The 20,184-nt window shown below is 43.6% G+C and overlaps 1 protein-coding gene across 1 annotated transcript in view; it reads left to right on the top strand.

The window, feature by feature from the left end:
• The first annotated feature begins 2,828 nt into the window (after window positions 1–2,828).
• sobpa (sine oculis binding protein homolog (Drosophila) a) overlaps window positions 2,829–20,184 on the top strand; it is a 33,453-nt gene continuing 16,097 nt past the window's right edge. Inside the window, exons 1-4 of the mRNA XM_070920983.1 lie at window positions 2,829–2,924; window positions 14,362–14,482; window positions 15,218–15,427; window positions 18,715–18,866. Of these exons, the coding sequence (XP_070777084.1) occupies window positions 2,829–2,924; window positions 14,362–14,482; window positions 15,218–15,427; window positions 18,715–18,866 (579 nt within the window). The remainder of the gene's footprint in view (window positions 2,925–14,361; window positions 14,483–15,217; window positions 15,428–18,714; window positions 18,867–20,184) is intronic.

Raw genomic sequence — 20,184 nt, 5'->3', positions numbered from 1 at the left:
GCAGCATTAGGTTTAACAAAGCTTTCATTGAATCCCACTCCATCTGCTTATTACTGGACAGGAGAGCAAGGCTCTCAAGGACAGCTTGTATAACATGGATCTGGAGTCTACTTTACCGAATAAACTTACAAAACAAACACATATACTGTTTATCCATGTACTATATACTAAGGGAAAACTGTATGCTAACTTGTGATTGATTCATCCATTCTCAGAATCATCTAAACTGGGGAAATTGCAAGAGACACTTTTTGTGTTTTTAGAAATAGACTGTTATAACAATATTTTATTATGGAAGAAATGCACCAAACTGCCACTGAATCCTTCAGATTACACATGCTTTATTGCAATTCCAATTGTCAAGTTAAAAAACCCCAGCAGTTTTCTTCAGTTTTTCTTCACATATTCTTATTCACACGCCTACTGCTTTCAGTGCTGCACAGCGTATCATCAGAAGCATTACAGTTATATTACACTAAACTAAACTGCTGTAGCTGGGAGAGCAGCTTAAAGAAGGAATCCTGTGATGCAGGTGAGCTGCTGGTTTGCATGGCAAGGCAAGAGCAGCACTGTAACACACAAGACAACACACATCTCCCCCTGACCCTGCATCACGGTTCACGGCTCCTGTTCCCGCTGATTTTCCGGCTCAAATGGGTGTCGCAGTGCCATGAGCAGCATCCCCCCGGCACTCTCAGTGGCTTTCCACTCGCCAACTCATTGTAATTCCAGCTAAAGTCACAGGACAGCATGTATGTAGCACACAGTTGAAACAGGTGAATGAATGCCCAAAGCAAAAAAAAAAAAAATCATCTCTAAAAGGGATCTGGATCTGTTTCATATGCCAGTAATGACCCTATTTTGCATTAACTGAGTGGCCCCTGTGACACTGCCACAACATTGTCGAAACACGTAATTTCAACCTTTTTAATGAACTCTGCAAGACCAACAGGAAGTTAGAACAAAAACACATCTGAATGTCAAGTCAAGTCAAGTCAATTGTATTTATATAGCCAATATCATAGCATATGACACCCTCTGTCCTTAGACCCTCGATTCGGATAGAAAGGGGAAGAAATGGGAGAAAAATCAGGAAGAACAACAGAGGAGGAATATCTCTCCCAGGACCAGCAGACATGCAATGGATGTCGTGTGCACAGAATAGACCAGCATGGTAAAATTGCAGCATTACAGACACTCAGGATGACAAAATTATGGATAGACTGTAGACACGTATGAAGAATGGATCCAGGAAGACTGTCCCCAAACAGGCCTGAGCCACAGGACCTCCTCTCTATTGACCTTTTTTCATTTTTCATTTTCGCAGCAGAAGCTTGAACTTGTCATAGCGGGAAAAGCACAGGTGAAACACGTCTCCTTAACGATGGCTCAGTTCCATTAAGTGTCCCAGTAAGTCATGACGGTGAACCAGCATGCACCATATACCAGGACCCTGGAACTAGCTCACCTAAATGGAGTGCAGTTGTTTTTAATGTTATCATTTACACTTGTGCTTTTCTGGTATGTTTTCCATGAGAGACTGTGTGCAGGCTGGTACAATAAAGACTGTATAAATGACCTGCTATTATTCATTGGAAAGAATGGAGAGCATTATCAGAAATGATTATAAATCAGTTTTAGAATAGTTTTCTTTAAGCTGGAGTTCCCAGTTATGTGTTGAGAGGAACAACAAAACCTTTCAGCAAAACTGCCCCAAGGCTCAAGGTGTGATGTCTCGGTTTTGAATCTGGCATATGAGACCTTCGTTTCATCTTTGTCCTCGACCTCCCTGGCCTCTTACAATAATGATAAAACTGAACGATGGGATGCGTCTAATTGGGATAAGTGTTTAAAATCGATGCACGCATGGCACCAAGATGAACACTGAGACACCTGTCGGCTTTTGTGTTCCATGCACGCTGCTACCTGAGGCAGCAGCCCCATGGAAACTTTTATTTGGAGCATGCTGGTTCAGTCCTTACTGGACCTTTGGTCTTGAGAGAGTGTTGATAAAGGATTTGCTTTTGGCTGCGCTTCAGTTCCCACTGTTGAGAAAACACGCGCCTGCTCCAGATGCTCCCAACTCTCCGCAATAACGTTTCTCTTTGCAACACAAACAAAGCCATGGCTTTAATCCCGGCAACTGGCCTGCCGATGTGCCCGTGAGCAAGGCGCCACATCCACCACGCCTGCGCAGTCGGTGGACATGTCTTTCTGCACGTGCAGCGAAACGCGCTGGAACTTCCAGACAATGAGTTTGTGGCGCTAAACGACTCGAACAGCGGAGTCTGCAACTGATAGAGAGACCGAAATGTCATTAAGAGCAGCACCGGCAGGTCGTAAGACTCCCCCGGAGAACAATGCGCGGCAGGGCGGCTGTGTGTGGGCACCTGTTTGCTGCCTGCGGACTGTCACCGTGAGGGAGCAGCGCTAAGTGGATGTGACTGCTCTGATTGCGCTCCACGGGAAAGCGAGAAGAAATAGCCCACCTCTGATCACCAACGCGTCATATAATGTTTCAGCGGACGCCCCTCCCCCTGTCTCGTTTTTTTCCCCTCACTCAACCTCTCCTTTGACTCACAGAGGCGGCTCACCACTGGCGCACGGACCGTGGACGACAGGGGCAGAAGATGGCTGACTTGGCCGGGCACCGCAAGCCCTCGGCGGCATCCCCAGCGTCTCGCGGGCCGCTGAAAAGCTGCAAGACATCCGCCGTCTGGCGACTGTAAACAGCCGCCGCTGCCTCTCTCGCTCAGCCCCCCCCCACCCCCCTACTCCTCCTCTCCCCTCCTCACCGCAAATATTGACAGAAGTATCACAGAGAAAACATGGCAGAGATGGAAAAAGAGGGCAGACCTCCGGAAAATAAAAGGAGCCGAAAACCAGCTCACCCGGTGAAAAGGGAAATAAATGAAGAGATGAAGGTAAAAAAAAAAAAAAAAAAAAAAAGGGGTCTGTGCCCAGTTGCATGTGATTGCGCGTGGAGTGGTTGTGAGGAGCATGCATGTTTGCTCCAGCACTAAGCAAGAGGCAATAGACGTTCCACTCAGGTGCAATTAGCTGCATGGTAGTCAAACTTTGATGTATGATTGTTTTTGTTTTTTTTCACCCAAGTTCCATTGTCATGTACCCACGCTGAATGCCAGCCTGAGCAGCGCACCCTGCCAACACACCGCCTTTGCACAATGGATGCGGCACCCATTCACTGCTGCTGCTCTACTAGTAAGTTTGGAGTCAGTGGAGAATACGGTGCACGGTTCCTGTCAGGCTCCATGTCATAATTTCGCCGTTTGTGTGCCCCTGCCTTCCGCGGCTTGCCCAGAGTCAATGGAAAATCCAGTGCGTCAGTGAAGGCGTCAACAGTGCCTCTACTATTACTATTAATACTACTATTACACTACGGCGCAACGGAGAGCAGCCGATGTGCATAATTAGTGTAAATCAATGGGGGGGGAGGGGGGGGGGAGGCACGCGTCTATCCACGATGCTTTTGCGGGTCCGTGTCGACTGCGTGGGCTTGCCTCTGAGTCGAGGTGTGTGTTTGTGTTTATGTGTGTGTGTGTGTGTGTGTGTGTGCGTGTGTTGCCCGGCTGCCCAGAGGCGTGTGATCCAGATGTGCGTGTGTGAGCTTTTACGCGCTCGGCAGGAGCACATTGTCTCTCCCTGTGTTCGGCCTGCGCGGTTCGGCCCCAGTATCCACCCACACGTTGTTTCTGCTCGGGTTTATTTTTTTGTTGATGTTGCTCGGTGCACATTGTGATATCTGAGCCCTGAGCTCCGTGCGGTTCATCGTGGAGAAAGAAAGTGTTCCTGGCATTTGTGTGTGTGTGTGTGTGTGTGTGTGTGAGAGAGAGAGAGAAAGAGAGAGGCAGGCTGCGCGTCCGCTTTGTCTGCATCTCTTCATTGTTTGTACACATTTGGCCGGAGACACATTATGCACTCACATTATGGTTTTTTTTGTTTTGTTGGTGCTGTTGTGTGTGGACGCGCAGGGCGATTACATCGAGAGGAATTGTGGAAATTGTGATTTTGAGGCTGTCAGGAGGAGGTTGCTGGCTTTGAGCGAGTCCTGAGACAACCCTGGAAGAAAAGCCTTTTTGTGTTTAGACCTATCCAAAACACCAGCCGCGTTCGTGTGTCACCGCTTCTTCTCTGTTACTGTAAAAAAAAAAAAAAAGAAAGAAAGAAAGAAAGAAAGAAAAGATGATGTTCGTTTTATTGACGAGAATCTGGATGCTTTGTTTGTGAGCTCAGCTGCCAAAGATTATTTTTTATCATAGAGCAATAATATTGCATGATAATGTGGCCAATTAAGATCTATTTTTTTCGGCAGTGTAATCCACAGTACTGCATTTCAGGTATTTTCAGTTCCACTTAGTTGCAGCTTGAGCAGATGCTTTTCAGAGTTGCCCTTGCTTGTTGTTTCCTAAAACAGTACATCTTTAAATAACATAATTTAAACTGCTAGTTAGACCGGACACTGCTCTTGATATAATTAAAAGTATTTGTCATGGTCTTCAGTTAAACCATCCTCCTGCTGTCAGGTCCTGATGACAGAAAGGAAGGGACGCGTGGTGGTGGTGGTGGGGGGTGTCAGGCCGGGTCTCTCCATGGAGAAATGTCCTTATATTTTATCAGGGGAGCACTTGGGGTAGCCTCAGAGGAGCATTTAGAAAATCTTTACGAGCCTCATTTAGACACAGTAAAGTGTTGCCACACTTGAACACAAAAATCCAGCTTTTAATTGGTCTTTTTGTTTTTACCAAAGCAAAGCAAATATTACCATAAATCTATTCGGAACTCACTGTGGTTAAAAAAATAAAATAAAATCGAATCAAATGTCTCCTCTTATAATTCATCAGCTTGACCAAGTAATTACATGATGTCAGTCAGCAGTCAGTTTTATTTGCGGGTCTGTACGTTTTGCTGTTGCTGTGACACGGGTCATCATTCAGGGTTCAGCGGATTGACACCTCTTACAATATGTTTCGGAGAGCAGACGTGTCAATTAAACATCTCATTTGGACGACAGCAGCTTCATATGTCTTTGCATTTGATAGTCACTGCAATCAGTCAGGTTGTGGATCGGAGTTTTGCATTGAAAGATGTACCTGAGCAAATAGGCATGTCAGCAGCTTGTGAATATTTCTAGATATGTCAATACAACATACAGCAGATATGGTGTTGTGTTGTTGTTGGTGCGTGGGGGGGAAAAAAAAACACTCTCCCATGACAACTCCAGTATTTCCATCAATACCAGGGAAGCTAGTGAATGGAGCAGCAGATGTGGTTAAGGTGTCAAAACACTTTCAAAGGCTAAACAAGTTCGATTGAAGCTCATTATGCAACCTTGAATTTCATCTCCTATTGCACACACACACACACACACACACACACACACACACACACACAGACACGCACACATAAGCGGCTGTCTACAAATTTAATTTAGGTAGGGAACTAGAAAATAGCTGCAGCCTCTCTTTCAGTCCCGTCATTGTTATTGTGACACTACGGGAGCTAATAAATGGAATCGTGAAAAGGATATGGATGTATTTGATATGATATAACATGAGAGTATTACGCCTGGATACAAGTCAAACTGTAAACCCAGACCCAGCATTACAACCTGCAGACGTGTAATTAATTCACAGTGTGCCACGGTTGCGTGAGAATAGCCTCCCCCAGAACAGTTGAGCCAGTAAGTGAAGTTTAATGTATTGATTTTCAGTAGAGAACTCTCTTCAATTCAGAAGTGTTCAGAACAAAACCGCCCGGTTTGTTCCCTTCTCTCATCTTCAATATTTCAGACCAAAGCCGGAGGAAAACACGCACACACAGACACACACAATGCGCCCTTGTGAGGGATCATACTCCTCTGAAACACCAAACAGTCTGACAGTGTTTCCTTCATCTGGCTGCTTAATGTGCGCCACGGTAAAATAAGCCCCGGTGAGTAATCAAGGAGAAGGAGGAGTGGGCATGGAGGGGATATGAGAGGCTGGAGAGTGGGGTAAGAAACAGTGGAGAGGAGAAAGGAATGCATACGGCGCTGGGCTGGCTAAGCTGTAAAAACTGTAACCTGAGCGTCTCCGCCGGATCAGATATCAAGGAAAGTAGAGGGAAATGAAAGCAGAGGAGAGGGAGAGGCAGAGGAGGAGAGAGGGAGCAGGGGAGTGGAAAAGTGGAGAAGGAGGAGGAGGCAAAGGGAAACTTGGCGTGTGGATTCGGGAATGTTATCACGGTGTACAGTGACCTGCTCTGGTTTCTGCCCACAAGGTATCCGATTCCCGCCACCATCATTACCACAAGCCCTATACTGGCCAAGACTGGGTCTTACTGCAGGGAAACAAGGGGGTAGACTGTGGAGAGGCAGGATTTTAAATGTATCTTTTATCATTATCTGCTGCTGAATATATGAAGGGCCAGCTTGTGAATCGTGTCTGTACTGAAAGTCTCATGAGTACATCAAATGATCCTGCAAAGGCTCTGTAAGACCACCATCTTGAAACTGTCTTTCTGCTAAAAAGGACAAAGTGGGTATTTTCCTGCTGACGGTTTCGTCTTCTTGACAGTGTAGATGAATACACAGTAGGGACAGGGCGATTTAAAAGCTGATGAACTTAATTGTACACAATTATAAGAATACATTACACACTGTATGTTCATTGAGATGCCTGTTTATAAGGTGCACCTAACTAGTGCAATCCAATGCACACGGGGGTGGCTGAAATGAAAAACATATTACGATGCAATTCATCAGCACCAGCGTTCACAGTGACCATGAAGGTGACTCTCTCTGACATACTGTCATCTTAAATGTGGGATTTATTACAATCCGGATGTATTAGATGCTGATAATGAAGCTCCTCTCACTTGGATTCAGAGGAAAAAAGTTCTGACCAAAAGAAAGAGTAATGTGGGGAATGTTTGGCGGTGGATGTTAAAGCAGCACTATGTGATTGTTGCTAAACAGCGGCCACTGTTGCCACAAGATACAGTTACAGGATAATGAGAAATTTAAAGTAAAGTCAGCAAACTGAGCTTTAGTTAGCTAACATTAGCCACCATAAGGCACTGGTCATACTAGACCAAGTAAGGCTGCAGCGGCAGAACCCCTGAGCCTATTGAACTGAGCATGGGGGGGGGGGGTTATTGCTTTTGAATCCAACTCTCATTTGTAAGAGGAAGAGTATGTTTCTTCTGTCAAAGTTACGTAGTCTCACTTTAAAAACAACATTTGATAATGTCTTAGGTCATTTCTTGGCTTTTTGCAATGACTGACCCATTGATCAGCAAGCAGTCGGTTCCTGCTGTCATTATTATTCATTCAATCAATTCGCTTCCATTGCGACTGCGTTGTTGACAAAACAAGACCCCTGAAGGCCCCTGAAGGCTGCAGTATTCATTACACCCCACAGCACCAGTGGATGAACCAATATGGTGACGATATTCTTGGAGCCTCATCATCAGTGGGGTTAAAGACTCTAGTTTACGTCAGAGGAAAGACCAAAGGGTTTATTCCCTTAAAGAAAAGGATGTGCTCGGCACATTTTATGGATTGATGTTTTAGCCTGATGGTGGCACTGGATGAAAGCTCACAGAGTGTCCAAAAATGGGAAAGGTTTCTCCTCTTGGCAGCATGAATGAGCAAAGTAACATAATGACAATATGTCTATTAGATTTGTACATTTACTGTGTACAAGTGGACATATTGATCTGATGATGGTTCTATAGGAACAAGCTGTGGAAGTCACCCAAAATGTTTAGCTTTGTACTCATTCTCTCGGGACCATGAATATCCACAACAGATCTTATCTTTTGGTTTTCGCGATGACCATGTCACGGATCAAACTTTTGACTGAGGGGAAATTTTGACTTGATGGTGGCAGTAAACCAAAGGTCAGGGGGTCAACAGCATAATTAGGGATCATAGTCTGAGGAAAAATGAATTCCAAATGTCATGGAAATCTGTCCAGCAGGTGTTAAGATATTGTTCTCTGGACCACAGTCAGATGGACGGACCAACTGAAGTCCCCACGCATTTTAGCAAATGACCCTTTTTGAACTTTTCGAACTTGATACATAAAAATCGAATCTCTTGGCAGCTTCAAACATAAACTGCACTTCCAGTCGCCTCTGTTCCGTTACAGGCCCTTTGAAGACTTTGGGATGAATAAAGCTCATAAAAAGAGATGGTGCCTGTGTTAAACCAGATAAAAAGGCTATACATCCCGTGTAACATATAGACATCTGTAGCTGCCTTGGTGCCTCAAACGCCTCTTCCTCCCCAGCTCACCCAGAGACAAAGTTGGTGCCGCTGCTTTGATGAGCCGCCAACCAGGATTAGATTCCACTCTTAATATTACTCCCACCTTCTCAAAGTAGTAGGGTGACACAGAGGACAGGCTGGTAGGAAGGAAAGGGAGACACAGAGAGATGCTGTGTTTTTGTCTCTCGTGATGTGGTTATTTTACAGCTACATCCGTTTCACTCAGGAGTCCATTCAGGTTGGGTTATGCTCCAACTCATTTGCTCAAAAGGAGGATTTTCTCCTTGAAGATTTGTTCCTTCTCAAGGTTTCATCCCCGCAGTTGGGCTAATTACAGCAGTTGTTGCTTGCCAATGTTTGCACTTTGAGGCTGTCAGAGCACTGTCACTTTTTGGTTAATTGTTAATTTACGCTTTTAGAAAACTTCTGGAGAGTTTTCTGATTCCCAGTTTAGATAACATAAATGTTCTTCTTTTAAGAATCATGTGGGACAGGAACCTCCCACAACGCAATGTATGCAGGCCACTTGCATTCACACCTGTGGACTATTTACTGTATCCAGTTCATCTGTCCTGCATGCATGTCAAATTTAGAAAGAAACCCAAAACACGCAAATACCGCACAGAAAGGACAGGAATTGAACCACCCCCGCAGTTTAAATAAGCACAGTTATTGGCAAAATGCCATGAAAACATGTTCACTGGGTCTCACCATGGGGCAAAAACATAGTTGAGTATACAGTTGTCAGAAGCTAACTTTAGCTCTGCTCAGGAAGTGGTACTAAATCTGACTTCCAGGAACCTTCAGGCGGAGTGAGTTCTGCTGTCACTCACCATTATTCAAGCAGAAGTGTCGTTACATCTGCAAACATGAGCTGTCCTCATTAACAGCCTTCGCTGCGTTCACTATCATTCTTTTAAAACCTCTTTGACAAAAAAAAAAGCTGCCCTTGTATGTGTTTGGATTAGACTTTAATTCCTGTAAATAATCGCTCAAAATCCTTCCATTGTTGGATGCTGACACGGTCTAATCTTGAAGTCCACAGAGTTCCCGATGTTCACACACACACACACACACACACACACACACACACACACACACGTGCGTGTTTGCATGCTATGCACTGAAGCGTCCCTGTAGATACAGTAGTTGCATGCGTGGTGTTTTTACATCACAACAACATGGTGCTTTGACTTCACCTGTCATTGACTTGAACTGTGCCCTGCACCTTTGACCACGCCACCACAGTGGTGTTTCATGACAGGCGGATCAATAACTCCTGTCATCCTTCATTAATAATGCCTTCCCAGCTTTTAGACCAAGTCCTTCCACTAAAAGTGCGGCGAATTCACTTCTACACAGAATAGCAGAAACTATATGCTCTGTACGAACAAAGCAAAAACTGAAGGCAAAACTGATCCTGGAGAGGCGTTACTATGAGATACAAATACATCACATCATGAATTCCTCTCTAAAATGCTTAGAAACCGAGTGAATCTGCTGACGGAGCAGGAGAAAATCTGCCTCTGTCACTCCCATGCTGTGCCACAGTGTCTCAAATATGCAAAGAGATACTTCTGCCTCAGTCTAAACAAGTGTGTGTATGTGTGTGTGTGTGTGTGTGTGGGCTCATTCCCACTTGTCTCTCCCTTACTATAATACCACTGTAAGCAATATCTAAACTGCGCTTTGTGTTGGTGCTCTGTTAATTGAATTTGTATCAAGTAATTGAGTCAGTGGACCGTCGTCTGCAGGCGGTGGACTCAGACAGGCTCCATGCTGCGTGTCCACCAGGCCATGCTGTGTCAGCATGTATGAGGAGCCATTCTGTCCTTTCTGGGTTTTTTTTTAATGGCTTCGTGAGGTATTTTATTGTGGAAAATACTCCAGAAGGCACCGTACCCGTCTCGACTGAGACTTCATGGTTCCACTTTATTTGCCCAAATTAAATTCTGGTTTCAGATAAGGTCACTTTGCCACCCACAGGACATCGCGAATCAATACTTCCAGCAGTGAGTGAACACTCTGCAGAGAAATCTGGACTCACCCAAGTTACAACTTCTTATGCCTCCACGTCGGCGATAGCCTCGGCCACAGGCGTTATGTTTTCAGGTCGTCCGTCCGTCCATCCCATTCTCGTGAACGCGATGTCTCAGAAACGCCGAGGGGGGATTTCATCAAACATCCGCTTGGACTGGAGGATGAACTGATTAGAATTCGGTGGTCAAAGGTCATTGTGACCTCAAAATAACCTTTTTGGCCAAAACTCGAGAATTGATGCAGTAATTATGACAAAATTTCACACAGATGTTTAATACAACGATGAAGGGATGACATTTTTTACCCAAGAGGTCAAAGGTTAACGTCACTGTGACATCATATCCTGTTCTGGAAAAACACAGGAGCAGAAGGGGAGATTGTGACCGTATCTCACGGTTGGTTGGACACTGAATGGGTGACACTTTTGACTCAAAGGTCAAAGGTCACTGTGACCTCAAAATAAGATAATTATAATAATTTAAGAATGAATTTGGCGACTTCACACACACACACACACACACACACATTGACTGAGTAAACAATGACTAGCACAGTGAGGGCTTTCCTCCATCTCGACCATTCTGCCTCGTTCTGAACTTCGAGCGTCATCAGAATCCCGTGAGCGCGCCGAGCTAATCGTGATCCTACAGCTCAAAGAGAGGCTTCACATCTAAAAATGCCAGGAGAAACAAAAGCACCACATTTTGTGCAGCTATAAGATTCCATCTTTACATTGTAATCAAGTACATGTGAACCTGTTCAGCCAAAACATCTGTGATAATCCTTCATTAATCAGTTCAACAATGTATAACCACTGGAATCATATGTATCATCAATACAGTGATAACTTCCATTTAGCCCCAAAATACACTTCATACCTTTTTATTCAATTCCTTCCAAGTCTTCACTACATATATTATGAGACAACTTGACTGGTTGGCGGAGGCTTACAACTGCGGGTGGTACTTCTAGCTTCTTTCTCTCATCCGCTTGATATAAAACATCGTAGACCGGCCTTGTTGATAGACATGAACTTGCTGTGTGCAATGTGCTGAAGTCACATCAGGCCTAGTTTTTCATACTTGTACTGCCAACGTGTGAAATTCCACCTTTAAAGTTAATACGGATGCTGAGTCTATAAGTGTTCCATGTCTTCCAACTTCCCTTCTGTCAAATGTGACATCCCTCTGAGACAGCAGTTATCCTTTACATTTATTTCATTTCTGTTTCGTTACGGATGAACAGGCAACAGTTGAGGCTGATTCACTGACATCTTTGCTGTACCAGGAATCTACAGTGGAGGCAGGAAGGAAAAAGTTGAGGGAGGAGAGGACATAGTCCAGGTTAGGCCACAATCTGGATTTTTTTGCACTTTATGCCTCAGACCGTAGCAGTGGTTTGAAGACAACTTCAGATGCACATACTCTTTGCGGATGTGTGTGTGTCTATGTTTTGCTGTTAAATTTAGATCCGTGCTGGGTGGCACTGAGCCGCTCTGACACGATCACTTCAGCTCTGACATATCGACAGGAGCTGTTTGCAATTAGCATTTAACTGCTTGATGTGGTAACTGATAAGTGACGGCTGCAGCCATAATGAGATAATGCACAGAGTAAAGTGGGACTGGCTGTAAAATAATGAACTGACCTGTGTCTTGTCAGTTTAGTCTGGAGCAAGCCCACCAATGGCAAAACGCAAGAAGGCGGGTCATCTCCGTGGCAACAGTACATTGCTGCATGTGTGTGTTTGTCCTTGCAAGCCTGAAATATGATTCTACACGCTGTTGTTGTGCACTAATTGACAAGCAGGTCCCATACCTAAGGCTGCATTAGTAAAAATCGGAGCTTGACGTGTTGATCATCCTAAGGAAAAAAATGGAGAAATGTATTTAGCGTTTTATGTGGAAAACATTACTTGCCTCTAAGCTGATAGTTAGCTGACCTGTGACTAATATTTTATCCCGCAGACCAAATAATTACAGCTGATTCATCCTCAGTCGCTGCAGTATCTTGTTTTCAGCAAGAACTTTTTCATCTGTGTTTTCGAGTCGAATGATAGCTGAAGCATTTACCATAGTTTAGGGTTCAGTGAATCGACGCTTCTGGGAATACTCCAGCTGAGAGAGAGCTGTATGGGCATAATGGGCTGTGTGCATTAGCGGGGTTATGGTTTTGTTTTGAGTACAGTGTTTATTGGCTGTGCAGTGAGAGGCTGTGATGGAGGAAATACTTCTATATTTCACCTGTGAAGAGATTTATTTGTTTTTGCGTACCTGCACTAACTCTCTGCATAGCACTCTGCATTGCTGTGCTGCCAGAGAATGTTGGGACTTTACTGCCTCGCTCAGAGCCACTATATATATATATTTATCACATACTGTTTACTGGACTATGATATTTTCTTAACTGTGACGTGTTGTTTACTGCTCAGTGACAGCTCTTATACTATTTGACTATATTCCTTTTTACTGTGTTGTGGTTGGTTGTTCACGATTGATTAGTGTACTGAAATACAATCACGTTGTTAGTCTTGTAGTGTAGGCCTATCTACTCTAAAAATGTAACCAGTTAAATGTTGAAAAGAATTAGCATAGCTTAGCATGAAGACTGGAAACAGGGGGAAACAGCACATACAGTAACCCTGATAAAAATGTAGCATGTCGTTTACACTTCGGTTTTTGTACATGTAAAACATATTAATTAGTGAGCTTTAGCTTTTAGCTTTTCTTTTTTAGAGCCAGTCTAGCTGTTTCCACCTGTTTCCAGTCTTTATCCTAAGCTAAGCTAATCAGCCTGCTGGCTGAGCTTCATCATTAGCTTACAGAGATGAGAGTGGTATCGAGCAATGAATGGTGTTGATCATCTAACGCTGTATTTCCCGAGATTCTGCACTATTCCTTCAATAATCAGTGGCCTAGCGGTGGGTCAGTCATTACAAACTTATGCTGTACAGCGTTAGAGCTGCTGTACCGTATGTTCAGGGATTTTAACATGTTGTTTAAGTTGGCTTCTGTTGGGGGCTATGGCCCACTGAGAATGATAACCATGAAGATAACTAATACCATAAAACAAATACATCTAAATTATTATAAATAACTAGCATATCCCTGTTCCCACTGAACAATAGTATAGCAGAGCTCAACAACAACCTTTGGCATGTTGGGTTCCTCTGCTTCGGGCCCCATGAATCAGTGTTCCCTCTGGCCCATTTAATCCCTGTGCCATTTGTGGATGCAGACATTTTCAATCAATCAGATCGCTGTAGTTGTAAGAAAGGAGGAGGGAGTTTTTAAAAATATCTGTAAATCAAACACCCATGAGTCAAACCCTTATCTCTGCTGTCACTGTGTCTTTACTGTGCTGTGGTTTCCATTGTACTGCGATAAGTCCTCTGTGCTGGTTAGTGTGCTGTGATAGGGTTCTTATCAGAGCCTGATAACATCCTCCTCTTTTTATTGTGCCGTGATAGGGGCCATTATTTTTGCTGGATGCACACAATGCAGCGTTTGGACAGAGTTAGCCCCAATTAGGTTGACCTGTACTCATAATGAAGACCCTGGGTGAGGGGGGAAACCTACATTGTGGTTTTCTTGGGGCACAGCTTTAAATTTTGAGTGGGATCGCAATGTGTCTGCCTAATTAGTTGAAGAAATGTGGTATTGTGGACAAATCTAAGGAGCTAGTCTTAAAGTCAAGGTCTCAGGAGAAGCAGGGCAGATGCAAAAAAGTAACAGATTGTTGCATTTGCTTTTATAACGTGACCTCAAATCTCATTTGTCTTCGTCCTGTTTTCCAAATGTTAAGATGTTTGCTTGGGTAACATTTACATTTCATGTGATGGTATAAAACTTTTCAGAGGTTACTCACTTTAATTTGCTGCTATTTATTTGCTGTTTATCGCTGCTTATTAGTAGTGCGGCAGCTTGTATTGCAAGAATTACAACTCAAGGCGGATTTTGTCTACATCAAAGCAGGCCCACGTTTAGTCAGAGTGATTCCTGTGTATGCACCGTTGTCTTGAGTCTCACCAGCCAGCGGTTTGTGTTGCAGAGTTTTGCAGAGAACACCATGAACGAGCTGCTGGGCTGGTACGGCTACGACAAAGTGGAGCTGAGAGACTCGGACCACCTGGAGATAGGGGAGACGCCACAGCACATCTCTGTCCTCAAAGGTATGGAACTCTAACATGCCGTACACAGTTTTGTTTTGTTTTTATGATTTTTTTTTTTTTTTACCTGGCTGGCCCAGCAGTCACCATCAACTCAGTTTCTTCAACATCCACCACTGGATCATGTGTTGCATAAAAAGAGAATGAAATTGGTGAAAATATATGATATATGAAAGTGCTCATTAATGGATCATGGAACATGGCTAATGCATGTTGTACATATGTTGAACATGACGGCGACACCCTTATGCAATTGTGCTAAAAAATGACTCTCTGAAACAGCTTCTTGCTATGAGTGATGGGGTCGTACATTTTCTGCCAAAGTTTGGGAGCTCTCTGTGTTTTTGGCCTTGCTTTTCTCACTGGTTTGAAGTGGGCAGGGCTCAGTTGGAAAGTTCAATGCACCAGTCCTAGTTCAGCAACATGTGAATCAAAATGTGACAGTTGGACTGCTTATGTTGTGGGCGGGAAAACCAAAACAATAAGCTCGGAGGTGCTAATATGCTCCGTAGAGCTGAGGGGAAGTGTTAGATGATCATTTTCTGTGGGTTTGTCACTACGAGTTACCCCTTTCACATTACATTTGGTCACATAAACTTTTCCAAGCCAACTTTAAAAGACAGACATGCTTCATCACTTGTGCCTCTAGTATGATAAAAAAAAAAAAAAAAGTTGCCTTTGTCAGATAGGCTCTTACATTATGGCATGATTTTATTTTGCTCAATTTCCCCTTTATAGAAAACTTGTTGCCAAAAATACCAGCTTCAACAGAGAGCGGCGAAGGCTCTCCGGATCGAGCCAACAGCTCCCAGTCTTTGCCAGCCTCCAGGAACGGAGTCACAGAGTCCTCCACCACACCGTCCACCTCCACGCCCAGCACCAAGGAACATGGCAACCTGCCCATCATAGTCCCCATGATCCCCCCGCCACTGATGAAGGCCCCTGCAGGTAGGGAGCGCTGACACCAGCTTTTGGAAAGACACACACAGTGCATGAATTGAAAAGCAGTTTAGGCTTATAGAAGTTCTTGTTTGTCAAGGAAGCACTTAAACATGATGCCTGCCAGCAAAAACTACTATCAAAATGTATTCAGATCGGCAAACCAGCCCACCTCCAGAGCTGGTACATAATGTTTCAACTGTTTTCAACATTTTATATTTCCTAAAAGATCAAGGTCATTTTCAGCCTATCTCAGATTGCTGATGTATTCGCCCAAATGCCCAACCAGAAATGTCCACAAAAACACCCAACTAGAAGACCTGGCGTAGATTTGATCCACAGCTGTTCTCCAGGCGGATTACATTGTATGGAAAGTATAGACCTACTTGCTGATTCTCCACTTAGCAGGAAAACTGAATGTTTATGCAACGTGAAAACTTTCTGTCTTTGCAATGGCCTGAAAGCCTCCAAACCAGGCAGGAACAGGCGACTAATGAGCGAGCTACCTGCTGTACACCTTTATCTCCACCTGCCCGAGTGTCAATATAACCCCATCAGCTCTCTGAGGAAATGTCTGCGTTCCTTGGCCAGACAGAGGGCTTCATTATCCCTTACGTCTGCTGCGGCACAGGAGGTTGGTACGCCCCGGCGGAGGGAGCGAGCCGTCTTGGCATCACCCAAGAGGAGTCCCCGCTGGCCCTGCCTAGGCGGGGAAGCAGATGGTGTGGTCCCACTTAAAGCCCAGCACCAACCCACCACCCGGCCGACACCCCCAACCCCACCCTCACACATATGCTGAATTATTCATGTGCCCCGCAAAATCCGACAAAGGACCTTTTGAGGTGCAGGTACGGCGGATGATGGTGGCATTTACTACGGAGGCTGCATAATTACTGGCAGCCCCCCCCCCCCCCCCCCCATGCAGATGTGAGTGTTTTGAGATGGGGTTGTTACTAGGTGCCAGGATGTGGGAAGGCAAAAACAACTCCACCTCAAGATGTCTCTTTGTATGAAAATGTTGAGACATTGTGGAAAAACGTTGCAATTTCATGCTGGCCTTCGATCCTGTTTATTACGCCGCGGTACATACATTATTCCAAGCAATGTGCAAACCCTGATCCACCCCCCCAGTCAGCTTAGTATGAAACTATGTCTTGTTTTTCTGTTGTCACCGCAGTGGGCAACAATCCAGGGAGACCACAAAAAGGCAGAGAGACTATAGGAACGAGAGGACAGGAAAGACATAAAATATGCATGTTGGGTCCACTGTGCTATCTTTAGGGCCCGAGGGAGTTATTCGCTTAATTGTGAGTTAGTCTTTACTTAAAATCTAATGGCCCTGTAGATCCATTAAGCTCAACAAGAGGTGAAAAGCCTGGCCAGCGTGCGATAAGGAGGTGAGCGGGGGAAGAAAGACTAATGGGCCTGCATTTTTTCGCCCTCACACCCGCGTAGTCGTAATGTGATAATTGGGAGATACTGGAGGGAATCTCGGAGGATCTCTCTCATTGCAACAGTGGCGGCACTAAAAGACCGCAGCTCATCACCAGCAGGCACAGTGTACCACAGCCGAGGCATTTCACTGTCACAGAGGGTCTGTTAAAATAATTTGTGGCCCACACTGACCACAATGCAGCTACAAACCTCTGAATCCCAGGCTGCCGCGAGGAACTCGTTGTGAAGCCAGTATCGTAGATTTCAATGGATAACATTTCCTTGTTTGTCCTTTCTTGAGGATAAAATATATTTCAGTTAAAGGAAGGATGTGTCAACTGTAGATTTACTCAGACATGCGTTAGGGCTAACCATGAATCTGAAGAGATTAAGAGACAGAAGAGATCTGTGCTCTTTTTGCCCACCCTCCTACCAGGTCATGGATTTCGACAAAGCAGCTGAGAAATAAACCTTGACAATTGCATATGTCAACTGAAATAACAAATAGTGGAAAACTCATATATAGACTCCATTTATTGATAATCTACTGCAGTCCACCTTAACTGCCAGAGCCCTGCTGCAGAATGCCCATACACATACAAATATACACACAATACATACAGACATAAATACCAAAAACTCTATTGGCAATATTATTATATGTCGTATTCATGTATTTTTTTCTTTTATACCTTTATTTAGTATTATTTCTCACATATTTAACTTCTTTAAACTTCTCAAACTTATTAAAGATAACTACTGATTATCACTGTCTCATTTGTTTGTTCTACGTGTTCCCATTTATTATTACTTTCTATACTTGACCAGTTAATACAGTAACTGTCTACAGTCTTCTTCATGTGAACTATTTGTTTGTTACTCTGTCTGTCCGTGTGGGCCACTGGGAAAATTTGCATATGTATTTATATATTTCTCGCTCTTTTCCCTCAGGTTATTTATTTATTTATTTTTTGCTTTTTCCCCTTCTGTCTACCCTCAAAGTGCCCTCATCATGAATAATTTTGGGAATAAAAAAGGAAGAACCAGCCTCTGTTAATGTGTGGAGTGCGTGGAGTGGTAGATGGATGGGTGGGGTTTGCTTCAGATCAGAGTTGTGTAACTTGTCAGTCAGGGAAAAGTGGTGGTGGTGGACATTTATGTTGGCTAATACAAACTTTGAGAATTATTCAAACATTCTCTGTGACCCTGGTGTAGTAAATACACTCAGCCTCCTGTGTGAACACCAGTCATCTCCAGCATCATCAGAGTACATCCTTGTGTCCACTTCAGGTTCTCTAATACCCACAGAGCACAGCCGCAAATGGGCATCTTCCCATGTCCCCGGCTCATCCGGTTCTGCTACATTTACCCATGGCAGGGCTTCATTATAAATCCTATAGCGGTTCTGTGGCTTGCATCTTGAGCGGATTTAACCAGCCCAGCAGCTGGCCTGAATCAGTGGACTTAATGCCTTTTGGTCTGTGTTTAATACATCTAGTTGTTGCATGCTTGTTGATATTCTCCGCCATGGACTTACGCTTAAAATATAATAGATGTCACTCTTGCTTAAGCATATTTTGTAATCAGAATCAGACTCACTTTGACCGCACAAATTAAGATATGTACCACAAGGTCAATAGGAGTTATAATGTAAGACATTTTGAGTGGGTTTTATATATAAACGGCCCAATTAAAAAATCCAAAAAGATTTGGAATGGTGCCTGGGCCTGAATGTCCAGGATGATGGTCTGTGGTTTAAAATAAGATGATGCAAGAACGAATAGTTGTTTGTCCTCATGAAATTACACACTGAACTTGAGCTCCATCCTAACTCACTTTCACTGTTGGTCGTTTCTTTGTAGATGAAGATGCATCCAATGTGCAGATCATGTGCGCCTGGTGCCAGAAAGTCGGCGTCAAACGCTATTCTCTGAGCATGGGGAGCGAGCTGAAGAGCTTCTGCAGTGAGAAGTGCTTCGCCGCCTGCCGCAGAGCCTATTTTAAGAGAAACAAGGTAAAACTCCTTCCTTATCCTCAGCTGGACACCTTGGTATGACATCTTGTAGAGACTTTGCAGATACAGTATGTCACAATTCTCCTGGCAAATATGTGATCATCATCAGTGAGTCCCAGAGGAGAATATAAAATTGACGACATGGCTCCAAAAATTAATAAAACAGGCATGAAATACATCTTTATATCGTGATATGTACTTGCAAGTGTGAAATGTATTATTGAGAATAGCATGAATTGGACATGATGCTATTGTCATAGTGTTCATCAGCCGGACAGGTGCTAACATTTAAAAGAGTAGTTTGACAGCTTGGGAAATGCACTTGTTCACTTCTTTTTTTCAAGATGAAAAGTTTGATGCCATTCTAATATTTGTGTGTGTAAGTAGGCAGCTTGAGTTAGCATAGCTTAGCATAAAGACTGGTAGTGTGGAAACAGCTAGCCTGGCTCTCTCCGAAGTTAAACAATCCAACTAGCAGCACCTTTAAAGCCCACAACACAAACACTAATGTAAAACTGACAATATGTGGTTTTACAGGGAGTTACTTGGTGTAAGCGTATTTCCCAAAATGGCAAACTATTTTTTTTAAGTTTAGGCAAGTAAACAACTTTTGGTTAAGTTAGTGTTAAGTTAGGTCGCTAAAAGAGTTCAGTTTAGGCAGTTATAAGAGTTTGTTTAGGTTGTACTCATGGTAAATGAAGAAAATAACACATGGTATATACATTACATTCTACCACCCTGTCAACACTCCTTTCCACTTTGCTATTTTGGTGTCAGAACTATTTCCTATTTCTAGTCATACCTTCTAGTCTAATAGCTAAAATGCTAACGTTAATTACACGCAAAACTGGTCATTTTAGTTTGCAGTGTTCTTTAGTTTGTGTGTAAGAAGCGTACAAACAAAGCACGTCTAATCAGTTCTGTTTGGATAGCAGAGTTCAGAAGTGCAATTGCTGTATCTGTATTATTTCCAAGAGCAGAGAGCCTCTGATATGGCTGCCAGAAAATGTTACATCATCTGGTAAGCTCTTTATAAACACGCACTATATTCTGCTCCTGACAGAGCTAAATAAAGTTTTCATGACATTTGAAGAGTCTTTATACTGTAAATATGAGCTCTATCTGTCGCAGCTTCAGCAATTATTGCGCTTAATTGTAACTCAAGACCTCAAAAGGTAATTTTAACTAAAAATATTGCTTAAAAAATGTCAACTTAACTTAACTTAACTCAGTACTTTTTCAGGTTTGGCTTGAATACAAAATGCATAATTCATAAAGCATTTAACCAGAAAGCATAAGGAATAAATCATGGATTTTA

Source organism: Enoplosus armatus, chromosome 15 (assembly GCF_043641665.1).
Source record: "Enoplosus armatus isolate fEnoArm2 chromosome 15, fEnoArm2.hap1, whole genome shotgun sequence".
Taxonomy (NCBI): Eukaryota; Metazoa; Chordata; class Actinopteri; order Centrarchiformes; family Enoplosidae; genus Enoplosus; species Enoplosus armatus.
The sequence above is the reverse complement of the archived record's forward strand: the minus strand, read 5'-3'. Positions and strand labels throughout refer to the sequence as shown.